At 36.0% G+C, this 27,524-nt stretch overlaps 1 protein-coding gene across 2 annotated transcripts in view; it reads right to left on the bottom strand.

Moving 5' to 3' along the window:
- The window catches only part of LOC5578647 (kinesin-like protein CG14535), a 562,809-nt gene that overhangs the window by 61,627 nt on the left and 473,658 nt on the right, over positions 1–27,524 (bottom strand). For both annotated transcript variants that reach the window (XM_021846519.1, XM_021846520.1), the window contains exon 10: positions 4,832–5,038. In XM_021846519.1, the coding sequence (XP_021702211.1) occupies positions 4,832–5,038 (207 nt within the window). The remainder of the gene's footprint in view (positions 1–4,831; positions 5,039–27,524) is intronic.

The following is a 27,524-nucleotide window of genomic DNA, read 5'->3' as shown; positions in this document are numbered from 1 at the left end:
GATCTACTAGTCAACTTATCAATTTATATGATATGGTGGATCGCTATATATGAGCTCCAAGAGAATACATAAAACTATCCGTTCATTCAGGACGAAGTTGTGAACTCGCGTCAAGACTCTAAGTTTATGGTTGGTTCGTCTCTGGGCTACCAATGGTGTGCTCGGGTTTGCATAGTTTTTGATAGTTTCATAAGAATTTTTCCCTTCTTTTAAACATAGGCTATTCTTTCAACTTTTACTGGTTTCATTACTATTGGCGATAATTTAGCTTATATTTTAAATGGGAATTTTCCCTTCTTTTAATCATTTATAGTTATACTGATATAATAATTGTTTGCATTACACTAGCTTAAATTTTCATAAGAGATTTTTCCTTCTTTTGATCATAGGCTGTTCTTTCATATTTTAATAATTTTCAAAGTTAATAGAACTAAGGCTTTTAATAAGTTTATAATCCTAATAAAAATTATACCGAACGACTCGCTGAACACTTACGTTAAAGAGGCTAACTGTTTCTCCGTTGTGAAAAGAAGAAGCTAAACTTGTGGTTGCTAGAAATTATTTAGTTTACTAAGTACTATCAGAAGGATTGAAGCAAATCGATGCAGAAAGACGAATAAGTCGTAATCCGTTTCAGAAAGACAATTCACACCGTCTTCAGCCATAGGCTGCACAGACTGAACATAACTAACATTAGACAACGGACATACGAAACGACCAGTGGACCAGTGAAGAATTTTTCGTTTGACGAAAAGTTTTCTCCGACTGGGGCGGGAATCGAACCCACACTCCGTAGCACGATACGCCTAAACGACTGACGCCGCTAACCGCACGGCTACGAAGCCCACAGTTAGTAACAGTCAAAAGCTGACTACAAACGCAATGCGAAAACCTATGCTGGCAGCTATTACTGCTAGCAAAGAAGAGAAAAATTGCTTACATTGACTATTCCTTGAACTAACACTAAAGAGCTGTATATCAATGATGATTTATGCTTCTTTCGGAATAAACTGTTCTTGGAAATTCATTACAAATGTATGCTAACTGTAGTTCATTATTGTTTTCAATTTCGGCCAAATGGCATTCGGCCAAATGACCCTTTCGTCCAAATAGCGTTCGGCCAAACGGCATTCAGCCGAACGGCATTCGGCCAAATGACCCGGAACCCTTCTTTCATACATAGGCTGTTCTTTTAAGTTGTGTCATGAAAACAAATGGCAATGTTCAGACTGATAAACAAATACATCAACATGAATTCCAATTATAGCTACTGCCATTTGCATAGATAATCACCCTTCTTTTGAACAATTGTCGTTCTTCCGAAATATACCGACAGAAAAATGTTTGGCGAGAAGGCTTCTAATATTGAACATCATAAATTTTTCCTTCTTTCAAACTGAGGTTATTCTGTTGAGTCATTGATTTATACACAAATTATTTCATGCTAAAACTAGACATATTATCCTTGTCAATTTAGTAAGGTTTGTGATGCTTCCCACAACTCATTCTCCACCTTTGGAATGAGATATTAGCATAAACTGTATCCTGTTATGTGGGTTTTTAATTAATATCATCTTCTTCTTTTTTTTCTGACATGACGTTCTAACTGGGACGTTCTGTCTGCTTATCGATTCCATGTGCATATTAGTTCTCCCACAGTAATCAACTGATAATATTTTTCGCCAATTGACGAAGAAATTCTATACCCTCGAAAATAGAAGAATTTGCCAACCCCAAAACAAGATTTGAGAACAAAAATTCGAGTCAAAGACCTTGGGCGCTTTCATCTTTCATAAGAAAAATAGGTATGAATTTTGATAGTCCAGTTCGCTTCGTGTAGGGTTCTTGTAAGCCCTTCAGTTCTGGCAGTTCTATCGCAAAACAAAATCCGCGAAAGTTTATTATTGGTGCATTCCGGGAAATGGATTCCGGGAAACGGCATTCCGGGAAATGGTTTTCCGGAAATTGTCATAGAATCGATCCAACTCAATGATTTTCCTCTAAGGAAAGCTGTTTTTCAAAGTTTAACATCATTTTTTGCATAGCATAAATCATCATTTTTATGAACAAATTGTATGCTGATGTCCTATACTACTTAAAGTAGAGCTTTAAAACTACAAAGATTATCCCACCAATCTCTGACACTACTCACTCTAATAATTTAACCATTTATGGCAAAATTCGATGAAAACTATTCTTTTATTTCCAGCAAAAAGTAAACTACAAAGCATGTTCAAATTGGTTTACATTACTAAAAAAACTATATTTGTATAATAGAGAGCTAAATCGTGAGCTTTAACCGTACTCTCAAGTATAAAATTTACTCTTTATGGTAGTTTAATTGAAAAACCTCATACTTTTAAAAACATGTACAAATATATACTGATCCACAGAAATTTGCAAACGTTTTTCTCCAAATATTTTGATCGGCATTCACTGCATAACATATTGCGGAAATAATGCATGGAAAATAAATTCGATTTCATCACAGCAGTGTTGCCAATTCAAATGATTTTCATTGCGCTTTGAGATATCTTCTGAAAATTACACATATTTTTCCCTATCGTGTTTTTAATATGAAAACTTAATTTTACGTCGGTAGTTTCAGCTTGTTTCTGAAGTTCGGTATTGATAGACTCACACTGAAATCTCAATCAATAAGCTCTCTTGCGAGAGTATGCTCATTAGAGATCTCACGCTTCACTCACAATAGCTCAATCACGCTAAAGCCGTCAAAACTGATTCAGTCATAAAACCTGTCAAAAACTAGTAAAGTGCCGTCCCATTAAAGCTTCCTCAGTGCCCAAGTACAAAAATAATTGGCGGGCTAAGGATATGAAGCGTTTGACAATGAGAATCCGAAATTATATCGGGAAGATGGACGTCAGTATCATCTAGCGCTCTTGTGAGAGCATCGCGACTAAGTTACATCGTACAGCTAATCAGGACCCCTTCTCCGTAATCCTTTGAGGATTTGTTATATAAACAAACAGAATTGTTGTTTTTTATATAAACAAACAGAATTCGTTAAAATAAGTTTTTTACTAGGGAAAGTGTACCAGTTATGGCCATAGTGATTCCCTATTTGGACATATGTGAAATTATGTTAAATTTCACATTTTAAATCTTTTTGAATGTTTTAACATCAAGACATATCTTAAATTTAACTACTACAACACAAACAAAATTTCAAAATTATAAGACATTAAAGTAATCGCGTAAGGCGAAATAGGGAACCACTATGTCCATAACTGGAACACCTACCCTATATGGCAGAAAAAATTATCATTTTTTATTGAACACCCGTTACCAGACTAACACGAAATCATGACTTTGTGCGAGAAAACTGTTCAAATACGAGGTAATGAATCAATGGTTTCATGCCCGCCGAGTTGCGTGGTTGATAACTCTCGCACAAAATACATCAATGATGAGGAAATTGAGTTTACACACTGCTGAAGTTATCTCCTTTTCCCGCAATACCAACCCCAGCCTTCGAGCACTAATGACCGTATTGTCTAATTTTCTAATGATAACTGCAATGACACCGAATCTAATTTTCTATCATCAAGCCAGGCATCGATGACCGCACCAGCTAATGGCATTATCTCGTCGAAAATCTTAAATCAATTAAAATTAACACCGAAAGCTGCTTCAATCAATTAATAAATAAGCTTAAGCGTTCCGTTTCCTGTATGAATTTTCCAGTTCCTGCGGGATATGGTCCTGAAGCGTGATGCCATTGTGCGTCGTTTGTAGTGCCGGTACATACGTAAGCTTTCAATTCCCTGGGTTTCGCCCCACATTGACTTGTCACCTCTGCTTGTTCTAACCCTATCATGAACGCTTTAGTCACCCATCTCCACTCGCTAGCTGTATCAATATATGATGAATAAATTAACTTCCATACATTTGTGATGCTTTGGTTATGGCTTCTGATGCTGCTGGCTCTTTCGGCTGCAAACTGTGGTTGAGGTTGGGGTTGGGGTAGACCAAATCCGGACCCGATTTGAACAAACGATAATAAATGTATAACATGTTGCCGAGCAAATTGTCAACCTCATTTCCACCACCACCGACAGCTACCGTATGGAAAGTATGATGTCCAGAGCTGTTGCCGCACGTGTAGACATCGAGTATGCCATATGAGCAAAAAGTTAACCGAACGCATTTGTTGCCTTGAGTGTTGAACCGAGGACGGAGTTTGGCATGAACTGTTAGTTTGGTACAGTGATGGGAGTCGTTCACCCCTAAAGAGCCAGCGGCAGTGGAAGTGTGGTGCAACATCGTGACATTTATAAAGTTATAATAAATGGGTTATGAAGCGTATGGTTTCACCATTCTCTGACTGGAGCTTCCGTCGAACCAAACCGGAACTTATTGCAAATGGGTATTCCGTCAAATAGCGTTCGAAACGCAAAACGCAGAATTCTACAAATCTAAGTGATTTCCAATTTCGCTTCTTCAAATTGAAAATAATTCATCCAAATTTTGAGTTATAATGTCAACAAAAATATTTAAAAAAAATCTGCCATTGTAAGAACAAAGTACGTAATTCTCTAAATTAACTACAATACAGAGATCTTTGCTGCCATTAGTAACACCTACTTCACGCAAGGATTAGCACCTTTGGATTTGGTATCGAGTTTAATGAAACCTTTTCATTTATTTCTTCGTTTTGTATCGACATGGAAAAAAGCATATCGCATACCCTTACCAAATGAACGGAATGGCAAATCGACAACTGTAAATTAGTCGCGAAGTAAATGCGCTGCTGTTTCCCCCACCCGAAGGTCCGCGGAGTAGGAGTTCGAGAGATGTGATTAATTACCTGTCGCATGGCCGGCGAGTAAATCCCTCGACGACGAGCCTGGTTTGGTCGCGTTCACGCCTAGGGCACTGACACGGACCGAGAATCTCGCGCCTGATTTCTGACGTTTCTCATTAATTCCCTTGTAGAGCCACGAGATGGCGCACGGAATGGCGCCGAGGTCCGACGGAGCCGAAGCGAGCGTTCCGAACATGGTGCGTGATTGTCCTGTTGGGGATAAAGAAGCGGAGTTGTTAGCGTTGCGATGATTTTTTTTGCTCGGAAGCTGTGGATCAATTGGGATAAAGGATGGAAGTGGATCAACAGATGGGCAGTTTAATTAAACTAGTAAACTCCATGAAGGTATATTCAGAAAGTTAATTCGAGATGAACAAGTGGGTACACCTGAATTAAGCATGGCTACAAAGTGAATTTACAAAATAAAGTCATGTTGCTACACGCTCAAAAAGCGTTCTGGAAAACGTGAACTGCCAAAAATACACCGTGAACTACCATCATTGGTCACAGATACATGATCTAGTTCACGGTGTATTTTTGCTTGTTGACGAGTTCACGTCTGCTGTTCACGGATACGAGAACGGATTTTTTTCTGTGTACTGCTCCAATAAAATATTTTCAAGTATGATACTTTTTTGAAAAATTCTCGCATAACATAGTTCTAAATCCTTCTACAGCTGCTAGTTTGATAAAAAAAATCCTCAACTAAAACCCAATAGTCGCGCAACGATGTCAGAATATACAATCAGTTTGAATGCAATCCACCTGGGTAACAAGCATTTAACTCCCTAACATATCGAAATGTCGCGGAATGGTGGCGGCAATGTGTTTTATCGCACCCCCTGAAGCAATTTATTGACACCCAATATGTTTTTTTGTATTAGCTACACCGAACATTCATTTTAAAGGACTGGGAAGTTCAAATTTGGTTTGTTCTGTACATCGAATTGGTTCTGCTGCCCCTAAATGTTGAATGGCAGCCAGACGTTGAGCATTTATCTTGTTGATTCTGCCATACGGAATATTCTCAACCCAGTAGAGTATGTATGAAAACCACGGCCTACGATGAGAGAATCCTTCCTTGACTAAAAAATATACTAATGCTTTTTCCAAAAGCAATGGTGATCGATATTGGATCAGGTACTAAATTCCGGTGCGCAGCTTTAAGTTCGATTTTCCCACCGAAAAAGCATCGTAAACTGGCTGAGGTCGTGCGGGAAAAATTGATCCACCAGACAGTTACAGGTTCTACCGAACCACACTGGACGAAAGAACTGTAACAATTGAGTCCCTGAGGAAAGTCCCAAACGGACCGAAACGTTGGACAAAATAAAATAACAGTTTTTAATTTTGTCAAGACTGAAAAGCCAATATATCACAAGTTAGGTTGGTACGCAAAATGTTGTTTCGAGCAAATAGTCCCTGGGCTGGTGGATTGCATGAGTGATGGAACACTCCTTAACGACTTTGCGGATGTGGAAAGTGGAACTGGAACATCCGGCTATCGAAAAACTTTTGTGAAACTGCTCTGTTATAGGACGTGGGGAATGCATCACTTCCGAACAGTTATAATCGCCGATGAGCTTGTCAAGCAAAATCTACGCTCGAAGCCAAACATTGCCCGGTTCTGCATAGTCAGGATGAAGTAAGTGTTAGCTGTTAGAAGATTAGTATTGTTAGTAGATCATTAATTTAAACCTATGAATTTAAATCCTAAAGTGAACGTAAACTTAACATTAGCATGCAATACGTACCACACTAGCTAAACTGTTATAAACCCAATACGAGTACACTGAATATTACGAATTTACGAACTACACACAACATACATACACAGAAAACTAAGTTGTAACAGGATTCGGTAAAATGTACGAAAGCAAATCTGAATTAGTATCCAATCGAAAGTCAAATAAAAAGGTTGCAAGTTATCGCGCGTGAAGTTACTAAAAACTATAGTGTAATTTATTGGGAAATATAAGGTGTTTGGAACACCGGAATAAGCAATGGAGTTATTGGAGTGAAGGAAAGGACTTTGGAAGGATTAGTGACGGGATCAAGGAGTGTTAGAAGTGGAAGGATTCTAAGGATTGAAGTTATTGGATTGGAAAAGAAAAACGGACGATTTAAAACACAACGTAGGGATCTGTGGAATTCGGTACTGAAGCTAAAACTCAACCCACGAACCTACATTCCCCAACATTTGTGGTGCCGTGAACAGGTTCCCAACTGATCCACGGGGATACCAGCCAATACTTCGGGGCGATTAGAACACCATTTCCGTATGGGAAATCCTCCCTTTGCCATCAACGACGTTAACTCTTCACGAATAATGACGGCATCCTCAACGCTAGCTGCTCCTCCAATATAGTCGTCCACGTAAAATCTTCTTCTAAAGCGCTTTTTGCTGGAGAATCCATGGATCCTTCGTCGATAGCAAGCTGTTTGAGAGCGCGTGTTGCTAAAAATGATGATGGTTTCAGCCCGTACGTCACCGTTAGCAGTTCGTAGACATTGATTGGTTCCTCCTTGGAGAAGCGGAAAAATATTCGGAGACGAAGAGGGTCATTGATATCCTGAAAAACCTGCCTGTACATTTTCTCCACATCTCCTACAAGCGCCACTTCGTGTTTACGAAATCGAACTAGTAGATTCAGAAGATCGTCCTGAATAACGGGTCCTTTTAAAAGAATATCGTTGAGTGAGTATCCGCTATCCATTTGCGCCGACGCATCAAAAACAACGCGCATCTTGGTTGTTGTGCTCGATTCCTTCAATACCGCGTGGTGCGGCAAGTAGAATGCCTTCGGTTGATCTGCCTCTGATCTTGAATGCGTATGCCTGAAATCTTCCTCACAGTCCTGTTCTTCCTTGGACCAAGCCGGTTGCTCGTCACAGCTCTCCACTCTCCAAAACCTTTCGAGTAATTCCTCGAGGTGTCCGATGGCAGTTGCCGTACAACAACGAACCGATTTCTCTTGCTGTAGACTAGCGTCTCTGCCGGCTACGATCCATCCGAATACCGAATCCACGAGTACTGGTAATTCCGGCCCAAAACAACTCGCTTCATCTCCCTCTCGTATATGAAACGGAAGAAATGTTCAGCCCCAAGCAGCAGATCGATGCGACCGCTGACATTGAATTGCGGATCTGCTAGCTGAAGCTTATCTGGGATTTTCCAGTGGGAAACTGGTACCGTTGTTGAGGGCAGCTCAGCAGTCACACGTTGAAGAACCAAGAAATCCAATCCGACCGAAAACTCCGTTATTAGGGAACTAACCGTTGTGCTAACTGCATGCCTTGCTGTTGATTCCGACTGTCCAACTCCCGTTATGGGGACACATATTGTTCTCCGCTTCAGTTTCAATGCTTGACAGAGCCGCTCGCTCATCACGTTCACCTGTGAGCCGCTATCCAGCAGGGTACGAGCTAGCTGCTTGCCACCATGCTGATCGCGTATCGATACTACAACTGTAGACAAGAATACACTGGAACTGAAACCTCCCTGCTTCGTTCCAATGCTGTAGGATCCAGCAGAAGAACTTTCTATTGCTTCTTCTTGATTTTCCTTCACCATCTCTGCTGCGACATGCGATCTAGCTGCATCCTGTCTTTTTGCATCGTTTGCCGAACTATTGAAATCATTATCTTTACCGCTGCTGCTACCTCCACTGCTTGCTTGAAAGCCAGGATGAATGAGGGAGTTGTGCTTTTTGTCACACGTTCTGCAGTTGAATTTGGAATTACAATCTCGTACCCAATGACCAGACTTGAAGCAGTTGCTGCATGACCGTTTGCTATTCACGAAATCCAGTTTCTCCTATCCACTGGTCAGCGCAGCGCAATCTCGTCCAAGATCGAGCCAGACGTAAACAATCCAATACACCGATACACTCTTAAAAATAATGGAAATTACTGTGAACGTAATTCATAGTATGACTGAATGACACATGATGTAAATGATAAAACGACAGAAAAATGTGTCCTTGAAGATGTATTGAACAAAAAATGTAATTTTACACGTTTATTGACGCGAAAATGATGGCGCTGTGATCGGCATTTCCCGAATCAGACGCTATGGTATTTGAAATGTGACATAAATTCGCTCGCTTCTTTTATGTGCATCCAAAAGACGTAAAATCACATGATTTTTTCGGAGTGTGTAGCTCAATTGACGAATGTCCCAGTAAGCACATGAAAGGGTGAAAAAGAACCAGAAGCACCACAACGATAAGAGTATATACTTGGACAGGCACTCACCTGAGGCCTGTCGACAATAGGCCTTGTATGTTGTGTACTTCAGGATCTAGATGTAAACAACGGCATGGATGTATACCGTTCCTCGTAGTCCCTCGTAGTACTAGTAATCCGACCAGTCACGTGCTCCAACAACGAGTCCAACCGAATCCAACCGACGTTGCAATATATGCACTGCAATCGATCGCCGATCAATCCAAACCCGGCTCTATCTACTGCAGACACTATCGCGCTAGCCTTACTTTGCATACGACGATCCAGTCCGCAACGGTAATGTTGTTTATCCACCGTGCGTGGTGATTGTCGAACCAACTTCACTAAGCACCTCGCAGCCGTCGTAGCAAGACGTGGATACAACGATCGCGTACCTCGCAGGAAAGGAGAGAGAGAATCTCGGTAGCACCACTCAATGGATTTTAAGGAAAAGGAGCGCCACTCACCTGTGGCCTACTTCAATTAGGCCTTGAATTATATTTTCAGAAAGTATCCCACCGTGAGTCTTGCTAGCGAATCCGTTTGGTGATATCGATGAGAGAGACCGACTTCACAATTGTTGAAATATTTCCGCTCACAAAACTTTAGCAAAAATGGTTCCGTTCCGTCCAAATTCCATCCAACAATGACCCAATCGTCCTCACGGCCAATGACACTTCCAACTCAACCGCCGATCCTGGTCACGGCACCAAATGTTGGGGAATGTAGGTTCGTGGGTTGAGTTTTAGCTTCAGTACCGAATTCCACAGATCTCTACGTTGTGTTTTAAATCGTCCGTTTTTCTTTTCCAATCCAATAACTTCAATCCTTAGAATCCTTCCACTTCTAACACTCCTTGATCCCTCCTTGAACACTCCTTGATCCCGTCACTTTCCTTCACTCCAATAACTCCATTGCTTATTCCGGTGTTCCAAACACTTTATATTTCCCAATAAATTACACTATAGTTTTTAGTAACTTCACGCGCGATAACTTGCAACCTTTTTATTTGACTTTCGATTGGATACTAATTCAGATTTGATTTCGTACATTTTACCGAATCCTGTTTGAACTTCGTTTTCTGTGTATGTATGTTGTGTGTAGTTCGTAAATTCGTAATATTTAGTGTACTCGTATTGGGTTTATAACAGATTAGCTAGGGTGGTACATATTGCATGCTAATGTTAAGTTTACGTTCACTTTAGGATTTAAATTCATAGGTTTAAATTAATGATCTACTAACAATACTAATCTTCTAACAGCTAACAGTAAGTACATTATGGAACATCCAACTGCTCCGACAGATTTATTGTGTCGTGAAACAATGAATGTAGGAACTCACGGCATTTTCGCCAAGAATGTCATCGATATAATGACAAGGTTCCGAATAATTTAAACTTTTCAAAAGCAAAACAGTTTTTATAATTTCACTAGAAAACATCACCGATCGCCATGAGACACGTTGACTAAGGTGAAGAAAGTGACAGTTGAATTTTTGTAACGCTCTGAGCATTCGAATTGTTGCATAATAGTGAAAAAAAATAAATTCATGACTTTTTGTTCATGAATTCGGCAACGGATTTTTATTCCGTGTAAGGAAGTGATTTTAGGTTTTTGTCCCAATTGATTAATTGCACAGCGTAACCAAGTCAAAGAACATGATGATAATAAATCTTCGAGCTGTTTAGTAGAATACCTAGTCGAGTCTAGTACACGACACTGAAGACGGCCTTACAGTTGAGGTCGAAATACGCGTATCTGTCAAAGGATACAAACTCTAGTGGAATTAAATGGTATAGTACTAAATTCGTTTTTTTCATCTACTCAAAGAACATGTCAAAATGTAGAGCAAAACTTCCTCTACGATATAAAAATGCCCATACGGTCATGTAGGGTCCAAAACACGTCGTGAATATTTGAATTGTGAAGCACTGTTTTCATTATTTTGGACACATCAATACATTTTGGACCCTCAAAGTATATATTTTGGACACCCGGCATTCTTTATCGATTGGCGACAATGTCCCCGATACTGATTGTATAATATGCTTGCCCATAGTCTATTCAATCGATTGCAAAGGAAAACCGAAGAAATTCTACATTTGTTTACATTTGAAAAATTTCTGACGGCTTCATTTTCTGTGTGTAACGTATTGTAACGGTTGCATAGATGAACCGAGTAAATAAAATTAATTTCAGATCAAATAAACACATTTTCTATGTACAAACGGTTGATGCAAGTGCGGAATAGTCCTATCTTTCCAAATGGCATGTGAATTGAGTTGGTATTTCGATTTAAACTGGGAAATTTGCAGGAAAATGGCCCCGGGGGTCTAAAATATATAGGGGTCCCAAATATATTGGTTACCCTCAAGGACTGAAATCTAGTGATCATGACAAAATAAATGATGCATCGTGGTGTGTGTGTGTGTGTGTGTGTGTGTGTGTATACAATCCACCTCCCACTGACCGGCAGTGCTTTTATGGAAGAAAATTGTACGCATGTATTTATTGATACCCTTCGATATCTTCATATCTGCAGACAATTTTAGCCCAGGAGATGAAAGGTGATAACTCTACTGAAATTCCAACGACCCATTTCAAGAATGGCAGTAAATACACACACATTCTGAGGTCATTTTCATATACAGTAAGTTTACCGTATTAATTTTACCGTATTAATTTTTAGACTTGTTGATTGTTCCGTTGTCTACAAGATTATGTTTATTTAGAATCATTTTTTACTTACAAGAAGTCTTACAATCATTGAATTGCTTATGTTCTAAAAGTGTTCTAAAAGAGGCGGTACTTGGAGTTAACTTTTGGTATGTAAATATAAGCCAATCAGAATTTAGCACTATGCATTATAAGCGAAAAGAAATATAACCATTGGCCTCTTGCATCGTGAGAACGATGCACTTGGCGTAGGCAAGGAGATCGAATTACGCTATTGCATATATCGATTGTCTGGAATGATCGTTGGCGTCAGAGTGTAGTGACAATGACATGGGTCATTGCCTGAGTTGTAATTTGGAAAAGGTTGGCAATAATTTGGTTTGAATGTTAGCATGATATGAATGCTTGGGAATTGTGAAGTAAGGTTTTTATGATCGTGGGAAGGTTCAGCATTTCAGTTGATGTGAAATTTAGTTTTACTGTTTTATGCTTTTCACACTCTTAAGGATTTGTGAGAGCTATGAAACGTTCTGTAATTTGATATTCTTTATGAACATCGGAACATGAACATGTTCTAATGCTTGAGATGAATTATTTATGTTTTTTGAATATTAACTTTGTAATGCAAGTCTATCATGCTACACCTCCACCCTTCGGGAGAGTAATGTATCGAAGAAAAATTACTCGTGTATAGCTATGCTCCAAATACCGTTTACATAAAAAATATACTTATTTGATCCTATCGAATTTCAAGCTTCTTAGTGTTATTCTAAGAAATTTTACCTACCCCATTTGATTGTCATTTTTTTTTTGTGTTTTATTCTCTTTTTTATGGGTGTTAGGCTCGGTGGATCTCTTTTGTATTAAAATTTATTGTTAGTTATCGATACAATAATTAAATCAAAACTTTGTGTTTTTTTTTTTTTTTTTTATTTTTATGCTTTAATAAGTCGATTTTTGTGAACTGTAATATTCTCATTATTTTGTGTCAAATAGTGATTAATTTTACAATTTGGGTCATTGATTTCGACTATTTTATAAGGTCCTGAATAAAATGAATCAAGTTTTTTTCTGTTTTCTACGGTTAAATATACTAAATCTCCAATATTTAGATTTATTGGGTTGATATTTTGATTTGCTTGATTTGTTCGTATTAATTTTTGATCAATTAATTTTCTTCTAGCGATTTCATTTGATTTCTGAATTTTAAATTTAAGTTCATGATAATAGTCCTCGTAATTATAAAGTGGTTCTATGCCTTTTTCGTATATTTCGTTGGGTAGTTGAGCTTTTCTGCCAAAAACTAATTCAAATGGTGTAAATTGATGATCTGAATGTGGAGTGGTGTTATAGGAAAAACTGTAAAATTTTAACCAATCATCCCAATCTGTATGGTGTTCATTTGTAAAAGATCTCAGATATTCATTCAAACATCTGTGATTTCTCTCTAATGAACCAATAGTTTGGGGATGATAAGCCGTTGAAAAGTTTTGTTTAATTTCCAAAATTTTGCAAATTTGTTCTAAGGTTTGATTTTTAAATTCGGTTCCTTGATCTGACCTCAATTCAAGGAAATTTCCGTACACTAATATGAAATGATCGACTAATGCCTTGGCAATGACATTAGCTTCTTTGCTTGCCGTTGGTATTAAAACAACATACTTCGTTAAATCACATTGGATTGTAACTATGTATCTATTTTTGTTATTACTTAATGGAAGTGGTCCAACTGTATCAATTGAAATCACTTCAAATGGTCTGGAAGGTGTTGTGGTAACTATCATATTTTCTTTAGTATGTTTAGTAATTTTATTTTTTTTACATAATTCACAGGATTTTACGAACTGTGATATGCAACCTTTCATATCCTTCCATTTATATTTTTCTCTTATCTTGAGATAAAGTCTATGTTGTCCAATATGACCTCCTAATGGGGTCTCATGGTTAATTCTAATTATTTCATGTATTTCATTTTTATCCGTTATGAATTTTGGCGGATTGTAAATTATTATTTGCACGTGTCTAACTTTTTCATTTGTTATTTTTTTGAAAATATTTATAGGCCATAACTTGAAAAGTTCATTATCCGAAGATAAAGCAATCTTTTTAATTTTCATCGTAAGTAATAATTTCTCTAATTTCAGAAGAGCAAACTCAAGTGTTTGACTTCCGTTTGTTATAAACCGTTGTTGCACTGATGCAACATGTTTTTTACTGTTCTTTGAAAAAATTATCATTTCAAGAACATTGTTATCATAACTAATTCTTAACTTATGCAATTTGTTGGTAATGCTTGGATTTTCAGTTACGTAAGTAGAGAGGTGATCAGGCTCTTTACTAACAGTAACCTTTGGTGTTTCTGCGGGTGTTGTAGTTTGATTTTGTTCTCGGGTCATTGCTCTTGTATTAACCTTCAAAATATTTATATTTTTCAATTCTTCAGACGTTGTGACAATACGTGACAGTGCGTCTGCGATTACATTAGCTTTGCCTTGTATGTATTCTACGACAAAGTCAAATTCTTCTAAGTCTAAACGCATATTTGTGAGTTTCGAGTTTGGATTTTTCATTCCAAACAGGAATACTAGCGGTCTATGGTCTGTTCTTACGACGAACTTTTTTCCATACAAATAAGGTTTAAAGTAGTTAATAGCCCAATGTATCGCTGTTAACTCTTTCAAAATTACTGGTTTATTTTTTTCTCCTTTCGTAAAGGTTTTACTTGCGAAAGCTATCGGTAGCTCGCTATTTTCAAATTGTTGAGACAGTACTGCTCCACAAGCAATGTCTGAAGCATCTGTCGTCAAAATAAATTGTTTATTAAAATCAGGATATTGAAGAATCATTGGTGACATTAAATAATTGCGTAATGATTCGAATGAATATTGACATTCATCCGTCCACATAAATTTTGAATTTTTCTTAAGTAAATTATTCAAAGGACTAGCAATTTTTGCAAAGTTTGGAACAAATTTCCTGTAGTAATTGCAGAAAGCTACAAATCGTCTAACATCATCCGCATTGGATGGAACTGGATAATTTTTAATTGTATCAAATTTAGAAGGATCAGGTAATATTCCTTTATCAGTTATTTTGTGACCTAGATAAGTCACTTCTGATTGAAAAAATTTACATTTACTTAGATTGAGTTTTAAATTATAGTGTCTCAATCTGTCAAAAACTTGTGTAAGATTCATTAGATGGTGGTTTACTGAACAACCAATCACAATGATGTCATCAATATAAATAAAAGCTAATTCGGGTGTCAATCCAGCCATGGCGATTGTCATCATACGCTGGAAACTATTTGGACTTATATTTAATCCAAATGGTAAACGCGTAAAATGATAATGTCCAGACTGTGTTGAAAACGCTGTGAATTTTCTTGAGTTCTCATCTAGTGGGATTTGATGAAAACCAGACATCAAGTCCAACGTGGAAAAATATTTAGCTCTTCCCAATTGATCCAAAATAGTATCAATCCTGGGGAGAGGAAATTTATCAGCAAGGATTTTTTTGTTAAGCTGTCGAAAATCGACAACTAAACGCCATTTCTTGTCATTAGTATCCGATTTTTTCGGTACCAACAAAATTGGAGAATTATATGGGGATACTGAGTGTTCGATAATGTTTTCACCCAGCATCTTATCCACTTGTTTCTGAATTTCATTGGTTTGGGCATGTAAGTTTTTGTAATTCGGAATATATATCGGACAGTTGTCCTGCAGAGGAATTTCCTGAGTATAAAAATTGTTAAAGGTTAAAACATCATCAGGTAAACTAAAAATGTCGTGATATTCTGCAATGAGGTTCTGTAAACCTTTTACTGCATCTAAAGGTATTCCAATAGTTTTAATTTGATTCAGAATGTCTTGCTGACGATTCTTCTTATTTTTAATACTACTATTAATTTTCATTATATGGTAATTATAGAGTGGTTCCATTATAGGTTGGAATCGTGAATACAATATATGTACAGGATTTTCTGTAGTGTTGATAAATTTAACATAAGGGTTATTAGATGATATGATAGTATTTCCACAGAAAACGCCTGGCAATATTTCCTGTGAATGCACAACCATATCGTATGTATATGGAATATTTATAATTCGCCTAATGACTTCACTTCTTTTCGGTAAGATAAAGCCATTGTTTAAGTTGTCTTGAATTGGTATAGTTATTTCTTCATTATTTACATTAAACTTAAGTAACCAAGACTCATAATCAATTATGCATCTATGGGAACTTAAGAAATCGCGGCCTAAAATGCCGTCTGTCATAATAGGGAATTCATCATTTACAAGGTGGAATTTATGCTTGATGCACAGTCCTCCTTCAAAATATAGGTCAGTTTCTGCTGACGCGATGGTTTCAACCGTGTCATCAGTGATACCTGTTAACTTGATCTTCTCCGTTATATTTATTAGATAGTTGGGGTGTATTTTGCTACGTTTGAAAATAGATATGTCTGCTCCACAATCTATTATGAATGTGTTTGTAGTGTTTGTCATCTGAACATTGACCGATATGAAATTGGACGCGTTCAGATTCATCGTGAGTACGGGAACAGACCTGTTGTTCCTAAAAAATGATTTGGAACTTGTTGAGGTTGTTGGTGTTGCCTTTGCGGTGGCATCATGTTACTTGGCACCATACTTACCGGTTGAGGCAATGCACCGTTTGGCGCAAATTGACTGGAAAGCATTGAACCATCTATCTCATTCATATGATATAATCGTCTATTACCGGAATGGTTCCAGTTTTGTTGTCTTGGATGTTGATGATTGGTATTTTGGTAATTGTATCTTAAAAATCTGTTTGATGATTGTTGAGGAAAATTTGGTGTGGTTTGACGCGTATTATTACGTGTGAAACCTCTAAAATTACCTCTAGAGTTGTTGCCATTGTTGCGATTTTGATAATTTGATTGATAACTTGGCTTATTTTGAGGAAATTTCTTTCTCATCTGTAACATTGACACAGATGGTTCGTTGTTAAAATTCTCGTTTTCCACAACGATATTCAATGCCTCAGAAAGCGAATCAAATTTTCCAACTTTCAAAAGCATTTTTGTTTCCTGCTTCTGTGATGCGATAATCAAGGATTGAATGGCAGCCTTGTTTGCTAATTTTTTTGCTACTTCATTAGGTACTTCTTCTCTAATGTAAGCTTGTTTCAATTTATCTGCTAGTATGTCTACTTCCTTGGTAAACCCAGAAGTTTCTTGGCCTTTTTTTGGTTTAATATTTTTCAAGTTAGCGAGAGCTAATTCTGAACTGCTTTTGTCAGTGCAGTCAGCAGAAATTTTATCCACAATTTCTTGGTAATTAGCCGGAACGCCAGTAAACAAATCTCTGGCCTTACCAGTCAACCTAGTCAAAATGAGCTGGATGGCAGGGGCTTGCTGATCTGCTGGCACTATAGTTTGCACCAATCTGATAGCATCAATAAATGATTTTACACCTCCTGGATTTCCATCGTAAGAGGGAATCAGTGATGCTAATTCAGATGCTGTTTTTATGTTCAATGCCATTTTAACTTTTTTTGAAATCTTGATCAGTCTAATACTGAATATTATTGCGTAACTAAGAGATTTTAATGATATTGGTTTTGAATATTTCCTAAGTTTTGTTTCTAGTATATAAATTATTTCATCATAATCAAGACGTGCTGCTTTTATAAAGAAATCAACATGTCTATTATCTAAAACATCTTCATATTTCAAAAGAGTTTGTACGACTTTATTGTATATGGTTTTAGTTAAAAGAATTTTATCCTTTAGAGTACTTTTAAGGTATCTTCTAAAAGGAGATTTTTTTAAGTTTGTTTTAATATTATGTAGTTTTCCAATTAAATTTTGTATTTCTAATTCAATTCCACTCATTGAAAACTTTTAAAGTTGATCATAAGGTTAATTGCATAATAAAAAAAAAAATAAAATTTTTCTTTTATGGTTTTTCGCTCAGGGGCAACCATGTGATTGGATCGTCTCCTGGCAAATTTTCAATTCTTGCTATCAATTCTTCCCACGTACGGGGGGTTGTGTTTCTTTCAAAAGGTGCAAATGGTTCTGGACCATTACCCTTTTCAACTTCATTTAAAAATTTGAGAAAATCTTCCCATTCAATGTCATTCATTTTAAAATTTTAATTATAATTCATATAGTTAAGAAAAATATCAATACCAAATGAAATTTACTAATAAAGGCATAAACTTTCATTTATGTTCACCATATAAATCATAACATATTATTTCTTAATAGGGAATATTCATTCTTCTGTTATTTTCCAATATAATTATAAAAGTAGATTTACAATGCACAATTCACATATGAAAATTATTAATTAATGTTAGTAATCAATTACGGATTTGATACGCTCACCAATAGTTGTCTTCCTACGGGTAATTCTGCTCATCGCCATGTTCCTGGCTCTGGCACGATCGTTGCACCTCGGTCACTGCTGCTGCTTGTTGATGTTGTTCTAACTGTACGTTCTCATCTTCGTAGGGGCAGCTCCATGTTGCCGGTTTGCCCTTTGTTGGGGCGGCTCCAAGTTGCCGGTTCGCCCGTGGATAATTAATTTTCGTTTTCAATTCACTGCACCGCGGGATTTTCTTGTGTCACGCGATTCTGATTTTCCGCACAATTTGAAGATTATTTTGTTCACTTTACTGGATCTCGTTACAATTGTTCAGTTTATTTTTATCGAATGATTTAAAATGTTTATTTTTATTCACTGCACTTGATTTCTTACTCAAACTTTTTCCAGTACAGCAATACTCTTAGCTGCTTTGAGTGCATTTTTTCGAGTGTTCTTCTTTATCATGTTGTAAACCATTATCACTGTTTGGATACCAACCATCACCAAAATTAGCCACAACTTTAATGCATTTTCCTCATGGAACTGTTGATGGTTTTCTAGGAGATTAGTTATTTGAACATTTGCGTCGCCTTCGTTGGACGACTTTGATGCGCCTTTTCCCATAATTGAATCTCACTTATCACTTGAATCTCACTAGCACTGTTTGAAAAACTTCCGATTTTTGTTTTGTTTTTTCACTTGTTTGCTTCTTGCAAAATCAATCACTAGATCATCTAGTTGGTGATCAATAATAATCCACTTCGGACTCCGAAAGATTCGAAAGTCACCGGTCGCCATTTACCGTATTAATTTTACCGTATTAATTTTTAGACTTGTTGATTGTTCCGTTGTCTACAAGATTATGTTTATTTAGAATCATTTTTTACTTACAAGAAGTCTTACAATCATTGAATTGCTTATGTTCTAAAAGTGTTCTAAAAGAGGCGGTACTTGGAGTTAACTTTTGGTATGTAAATATAAGCCAATCAGAATTTAGCACTATGCATTATAAGCGAAAAGAAATATAACCATTGGCCTCTTGCATCGTGAGAACGATGCACTTGGCGTAGGCAAGGAGATCGAATTACGCTATTGCATATATCGATTGTCTGGAATGATCGTTGGCGTCAGAGTGTAGTGACAATGACATGGGTCATTGCCTGAGTTGTAATTTGGAAAAGGTTGGCAATAATTTGGTTTGAATGTTAGCATGATATGAATGCTTGGGAATTGTGAAGTAAGGTTTTTATGATCGTGGGAAGGTTCAGCATTTCAGTTGATGTGAAATTTAGTTTTACTGTTTTATGCTTTTCACACTCTTAAGGATTTGTGAGAGCTATGAAACGTTCTGTAATTTGATATTCTTTATGAACATCGGAACATGAACATGTTCTAATGCTTGAGATGAATTATTTATGTTTTTTGAATATTAACTTTGTAATGCAAGTCTATCATGCTACATAAGCCCCGCATAAAAACACTCAGATATCAAATGGATATCTGGAATATTTTTACACTTCCTGAATCGAAAATTAAATTTTCGACCCTGGCACGTATTTAGTTTCATATGGAAATAGGTAGGTAAATAATAGTAAAGAATGATTTTACCAGGATGTAATGCTGTTTCTTCCGTCACAGCACTGTGCTTACCGCAAAATACAACACACTTTTTCACTACGCACGTAACATGATCGATTCTGACCGCATCACCCGCCCCCGCAGGAGCAAGCGTCACGGTCAAAGGATCACACACTACTCAATCTTACTATGGGGGGAGGGGGGGTTGAAAAACCCCTAAAAATGTCTTACGTAATAAATGGACAGCCCCTAAGAACTAACATTGAAAATGTTTTTTTTTTTTTTTTGTATGGTATTCAGTTGGAGCTGCCTGACAGCTTAACTTGTCAAGGCTGAACCCTCGGTCTGGCTTTTGCCAAGTTTCCCCTCTACCAGGACCAATACTCAGACGGACTAGGCAATGGCGCCCACATGAACACTGTTTTTTTATTAGTATTGTGACGTGGTAGTTTTTGAAAAGTACCCATATTCCCTAGCTTCTGAGAAAAGGAAGCATTGTGAAAATCAGCAGCTCCATCAGAATTTGTTTGAAATAGTTGTGTAGTAGTGTCATTACTAATACTGTCTAGTCGAAATGGTTTTGAATAATTTGTCATTCAAGTGCTATTCTGATTACTCCTGTCTTTTACGTAAGATTAGAGTCTTAAATGTCAATTGTCGTCGAGTTTTAACAAAATTAGGCTGTTTAGTAGTAGTTCTAGTTAATTTTATTTTTGTTGTTAAAAGTGTTTATTGGTCATTACGTTCATATATCCTTAAAGAAAAAAGTCGCTTTCCTTGTCTGTTCAACAATTTTTCGAAACTAGCAAGTGTACCCTAATGATCGATCTCAGCGTCTTACTTTCCATAGTCATTTTATAGTGAATATTGAAGAGTAAAGTTACCTTAGGCTTCTATTACAGTCTCCTACATGATTCACTTTTCGGTGGCAAATGCAATGCTTCACAACGCCTACTTTCTACTTGTAAATTTTGCGAAAATGAAGCTGGAATTAGATTATTTATACCGCTGTTACAAAAAAGGTATTTCTTATTATGGCAATGTAAAAACCATATTAAAATAAGATTGTCGCCACTTATTTCTACTCAGTGAATCTACTAGTCATTTTCCTAAGAGTTCCTAAGTATTCCCTACGTCGTATATGATAACGATGTATCTAACTAGCTAATAGTAAGAGTGGCTACGGTTAGCAAAAGGCAAACTGAACGTAACCAATAGTATTAATGTCCACTTCGAATAGATTAATTATTTGAAATGGGCATCAATTCTATCAATGACGCAGAATGTCCGTTGGATCACATCCGAGATATTATTGCGTCTATGCCATATGAATTATGACGCGGCTTTAAGCAAAAAGTGCCAAAATGTGATACCACCACTACAGGTTACGCCTTTGGTTTCCATCATATGGGCTAATGGATTATGCCCTCCCATCGCGGCAAGGTCGCATAACCAAGGGGAGGGAAGAACTAACATTGAAAATGTTGCAGTTATAATGTTGTTGCATTTCAACAAACATAACTGAACAGAAAAAAAAATTCAAGTAGCAAGAATAACATTTTCTTTGTTTGCCTGTTACTTGTGTTATTGTTCATTGGGACGCCTTAACAAATGTTAAAGGTAATAAAAATCGTGAATGTAACTGTTAGTTTTTGAATTTATTGTTCAAAAAGATAAACTTTTCACTTGCCCCACCTGTGGAGCACATGAAAAGTAAGGACCCGCTTTTCAAAAACTTTTTCTGTACTTTTATCTTCAATTTTACATAAAAATCAATTTCAATATACTGCTTAGATTTGCTGGGAGTCAAGCTAAAAAATATACACGATCTCATTTGTTTTAATTTAAGGTCTCTAGATTTTGAAGAATCCCAACTATGCGAAATCCATTACCCACTTGCCCCACGGTACCTTAGGCAAAATATATCGATGGAGAGCCCATATAGCATAAGGTCATTTGGCATAAAATGATTTGGAATAAAGTCATTTGCCATCCAGCCATACTTATGCTCCTTCTTTTCAAAAAGGATGTTCTTCCAAATGACCATTATCTCAAATGGTCCTTGATCATTTAATCAATCAGTCTTCTTGCCATTTCGTATCCTAACGGAACATTTTGTCTATATCGTTAACATGATAAGACTAAAAGAAGGGTGCATCACTATGTTGTGCAAAATTGAACAAGTCATTTGTATTTTTTTTTTAGACTTGACGTAAAGAAGGGCGTATCATTTTAATGTGCTTAATAGAACGTTATTATTTTGTAGAATTCACGTAATAGTTATATCAAAAAGTATAATATGAAACAACGAACGTCTTTATTCCATTCGGGGTAGCCCCAAAAGGTGAGCTATGATGCACCTTCTAAAACATTGTTGAAAAGCTAGACTGCCCATACTCGCAATAGGGTGTCTGATCCAGTCATAGTGTGTGTACCAATAATAGTGGTAGTGCCGTTTCAAGCGTGTTATAGCCAATTTTTATTTTTATGTGTATTTTTGTAACATGGACATTGTCAAAATGATATGAATGTGTGAAAAAAATCTTGTGAAATAGTAAGGAAATAGTAGAAAACAATTAAAATCCTTAACTGTTTTGCTCCTTTGCACCAGTTATACAGGTATACCTCGATTTAGTGGACCCTCGATTATATAGACCCTCGATTTTATGTACTTCGATTTTATGTACATTTTACCTCGATTTTATGGACATCAAAATTTCATGTTAAATTTTTTGATGTTTATCCAATTCTAAACATGCATTCTGTAAACTTAAATAATGTAAGGGATTTAGGCTATGCTTATAGAAGAGTTGGGTCATGTTTTGTTGTAAAATATTGAAAAAAATATTAATAAATATACAACAAAGCTTTAACAATACGGGTTTAAAAATGAGGAGACTTCAGTTTGACTTACTCAACTCGTTTTTTTTTGGCTTTCGAGTACTTTCAATTTGGATTTTGTCCCAACTTTTAACATGTTGCCATTCACGACTTGCTTCAACTAAGTTTATAGTAATTTGTGCGAATTTTAATTATTAATAAAAAGTTACCTCTTGTTCTTAGGATTGTTCCAAAAATCCCACAAATTCGCATTTCTTATAAGGGGATTTTATACTTTTCAGAGTTTGATTCAAGTGCCCTTCCAGAGTTTTATCGAAGTAGAAAGAGTTGTTAAATCAAGCAAGAATTTATCAACAAATTACTTAAACGATTATTCACCTTTCTTCAGTATTATTTAGCTGAAATTATTGCAGTAGTTTTTTTTTTCTATATATTCGTTTTGAAGCACGACAATGAGGATAGATTTTTTCAATGATTCGTGCACGATCACTCCAATCGGTATTTAGTTGAGTTTTTCAGAGGGTTTCACCAAAAGTTTTCCACAGTTCCAGGAGTTTTTTTTTAAGACAAACATTTCTCAATTAAGTCGTTGGAAAATTGTTGAAGAAAACTTTATAGTGACTTACCTAGAAGTTATTTTAAAATTTCAAAAATAAATTCTATTTATTATTTTATACGTACGTTACTTGACACACACTGAAAAACTGGTCATACTGGAACATCTCGAAATTAAAAACAAGCGATATTAAATATAAAAAAAAAACGTTTTCGCAAAGAATTCTTCACAAATGTATTTAATAATCGTTGATATGGGAAACTCATTAAGTTTTTGATTAAATAGAAGTCAAATCTTATTTTCCTAACTCATATTCTTATTTTATTAGGCAACTTTCTCGACGGCAAGTTAAACACATTTTTCTAATATACCATTTTGATTTTTTTTATGTAATATGCCCGCTTGATAGGATGCCGGTTGTGGAACCATAGCATTGGCAATAAATTCACTGGAATTTTTGAACCAGTTCGTTGATTAAAATTTTACCAAGTCTCTTGTCCCTTCGAGACTACAACCTAGGGTACAAACGCACGTGCAACATCAAACGTAACAAACATCAAATTTTATAAAGGATTTTGCATTCAATAAAACCAATTGTATCATTTTTAAACAATGAAAATAACGATGTTTTGATTGGTGTGTACAAGGTGCAGTTTTTCTAATCGTGTAGAAAATACATTGTTTTATGAAAATAACATTGTTAATTTGACAAACCTTGATTATTGAAGTAACATGCTATAAGTGTTGTTATAACAAATTTGTGGATTTGAACACAACAGACAGTTTTGTTCATTAAACCTTGCAAAATTTTCTTTGTGTGATAATTTTATTTCATGTAAACGTCAATAAAACCGGTATTTTGTACAACTTTGGCGAACTGTAGCTCAAAATTTTGATATGCTGGAAAACTTCTAAGAGAGACATCAGATTCAGCAACCCCTAATTCACTGGAGACATATAATTTGATCTTTGAGATATGCAGAAATGTTATTTGTTTTTACGCTGTGTAAGGAATTGAAAATAAAATTTCAAATGAGTTTGGCTCCGTAATAACTGATTGCGCTTGAGCCTTTGAATAAATAAATAAGTAAAACAGTTTTTGTCGTTTTTAATCGTATCCTTATGAAAAACATGTATAATTTGAATTAGAATGCAATACTTCATTGACGAACTGATTTCATCAAGAATTTGTTAACTCAAGCCTACTTTGGAACATTGACCCTAGTATCAAAAATTAGTTTTTCAGCGATAATGATACATTCTGATGAAGTTTTAACTGAATAGAAAGCAAAAAGTGAGATAGAAATTTTGCTTCGATTTTATGTACAATTCGATTTTATAGACAATTTTGAAATAAAAATGTCCACTAAATCGAGGTATACCTGTAGTGGGGCGTTCCTATAATAGTGAGTCTCAATGGGAAATCAATGTAAACCACTATTATAGGAACAAAAGTTAGCAAATACCATTATTACTGGAACGTGTTCCAGTCATGGAGGAAATGCTTTTTTGATAGATTTAATGATTTTATCATTCTAAGATTATTTTTTACGTGAAATATAATAAAAAAGCTTTCAAATGACGTTTTCAGATATAAAAAAACGAGTTTCCGTTATTTTTTGGCGATTTTTTATTCCTCAACCCGTTACTATTGCCACTATCACTGGTACAGACACCCTAGTCCCATAATGAAAATCATCATGTCGAGAAAAAGGCATCTGAACATGATTGCATTTTTCGTCTTTTTGTCGCTACTTGTGGGAGTTAATATTGGTGATATTGCCGAAAACGTATTCGATGCAATAGAAACCAATAGTTAACAACTAAAATAAATTAAATCTTTTGTTATTAATAGCCAAATTAGGGAATTAGGACAAATGGAACTCGTTATCCGAGTATTTTTGTAGCAAAAATACCCGCATACCAGTCCCATTACATGGGGGTCGCTTACTTTGTTATCGCGCACCTTGACACATTGATGTTTAAGTTCAAAATCGATTTCAAGCCACTTTTCCTTGCCACTGTACCTTGAAGTTATTGAATTGGTGGTGTCAGTGATATTTAACATGGTACTGATTAAATGAAGATTTTATTCAACCGTTGCTGCCGCACTAAACGGACTGTTTGCTAAATCTACTCATTGCACGTGGGCTTTGAATTTGCAACATGTCAAAGTCGTAAAACAAGCAAGTTTTGGTCAGCTCAATGATGATGAAGGAGTTCCTGGATAATGTTGCCGTGTGTTGATTAGATGAGCCACTACATATCGTTAGATGATGAACCTGCCAGCGAGTAAGTTGGTTATAGATTAGAAGGCAATAGATATTTAGCGGTAGCATTGACTTACAGAAAATACATATTTAATTCATTTTGCTATAGTTGATTGAGGCGAATGAACTGGTCAATCAAGTTTATAGTTTCATAAATAAATACAGGAAAAAATATAGTTAATGCTTGCAAGCACAAATTTATTGTGATTTCACCCTTTCAGGGCAGTGAAAAAGGCATTAAAAGTCATAAGAATAAGCAATTTTGTTATATAGAAATCATTTCTACCACCGTTAGTGTACTTTTTCTCCTTTTGTAGGAATGAAAATCACAGTGCAAGAGTTTAGAAATCCTTACGGGAGTAGATTTGTTTCAATATTTTTGTAATGAATTAATAGGACTGTTATTTTTTTTTTTTTTTTTTTTTTTTTTTTTATCTTGTTAGCCGTACAGTGAATACTGTTCAAAGCTCTAAACTAGACTTTAGATAGTAAAGAGGACGTAATCCTTCTGAAGCAGTTCACCAGACGTGCACGGAAAGATGGCTTCCAAGAAGACACTGTTGCGATCTGTCTCAGAAGGTTACGGTAGAAGGTGGGAAACGTTCTTTTCACACTATCAACTATTAGATTACTTCATAGCACTATTCACTGGTATTGATATCACCATCTTCATTATCAACAGAATTTCTACTAACAACGTCACCATTATCCATATTAATTTTATTATTAACATCACATCTATAACCCAGCCACAACACAATACTACTGCTTCATCAAGTTTAAAGTATAAAACTTCTCATTAAAAATAATCACTGTAATAAATAAATCACATCAACACCAATATCATTATCTTCATTAAAATAAAAGTAGGATTCTCGTTTCTTATATCACTAATATTCAAAATATCACAAACTATCATCACTCTAATTATCACAACCTTAGTAGCTTACTACCATTAACCACACAAAATTATTCGACACAATAACGTCATCTCACTATATTATCACATTATCACTATTTTGTTAGTAACATGATCAAAACCAGCTACGGAATTATTCATATATCTTCTTAAGGTGATCCCGCCGAGGGCTGAAGGCCGTATAATAATGAGAACAATGTCTTGCAACAATGAAGCGCATCGCACAGCAATCACAAGTACAGACTATACTATAATCACTTACACTTGCAAAAATTCAACCTCAGCGAATAAACTGTTTCTATTTTTTGCCGCGCCGATATTATGTCATTACTAGGATCTGTTATAAGAAAAAAATTGTTCTTTACGTTGTTTGAAAACTCTAACCGACACTATCAGATTATTAAAATTGTAGTAATCTCTGATAATTTGGTATTATAAATAATATGTGAATATAATATGTGCTTACCTTTTCAGTGTTGGGGGTGTTAGTGATTAGTTCGTACTCACTTATATCCTAGTATTTTTCTCATGAGTTACTATTCCTATTCACGGTTACGGGTACCTATAAATAGAGATAGCGATTAGTCACACGTTTTTTTAGTCTGACGGCATTCTTATAGTATATTCAATGCTATAATGAAAACTTTAATCCTGAAATGACGCTTGTTGACGAGAAGAGAATGATATAATTAGTAAATTAGTAAACAGTGGTATTATTAGTAAAAGAAACGGGTTTGATAAGATTCTGTTGTATCCTTGTACGTCGATGCGTGTTCCTGTTCAGCACGATTTCTTCAATGTTAGGAGGTTTTGATTAAACTGTTACCGGATGAGTGTCTGGAAGCATAAATAAAAAAACGTATAGAAAAAACAAACAAGGACCGCTTCATCATAGACCACGTAAAGTATCGGTTCTCGGTGATGCTAATCAATAGTGTTCATTAGAAAACACTCTTGATTATTATCACCATTGGCACCACTAGTGTGCATCTTTCTCTTCAGAGTAAAGATACATTTAAGCCCCGAGACCTGACAGCAGTCAAGCTGATCACAAGGTTGTGCCTTTGCCCAGGGAAATAAATGATGCATCGTGGTTTTGCTTTATCCTGCGATCAAAGCAACAACGAATAATCTTTAGTCGTCAAGTGATCACAACAAACTACGCTCCCAGAATAATGCATCGTGTTGCATGTGTGCTAGCGATTGATTGTTCGCGAATCAAAGTTCTATTATTTTGAAGATTTTTCCACTTTCGCTTATTAATTTA

This window comes from Aedes aegypti, chromosome 2 (assembly GCF_002204515.2).
Source record: "Aedes aegypti strain LVP_AGWG chromosome 2, AaegL5.0 Primary Assembly, whole genome shotgun sequence".
Lineage (NCBI taxonomy): Eukaryota > Metazoa > Arthropoda > Insecta > Diptera > Culicidae > Aedes > Aedes aegypti.
This window is presented reverse-complemented; position numbering and strand designations above follow the sequence as displayed.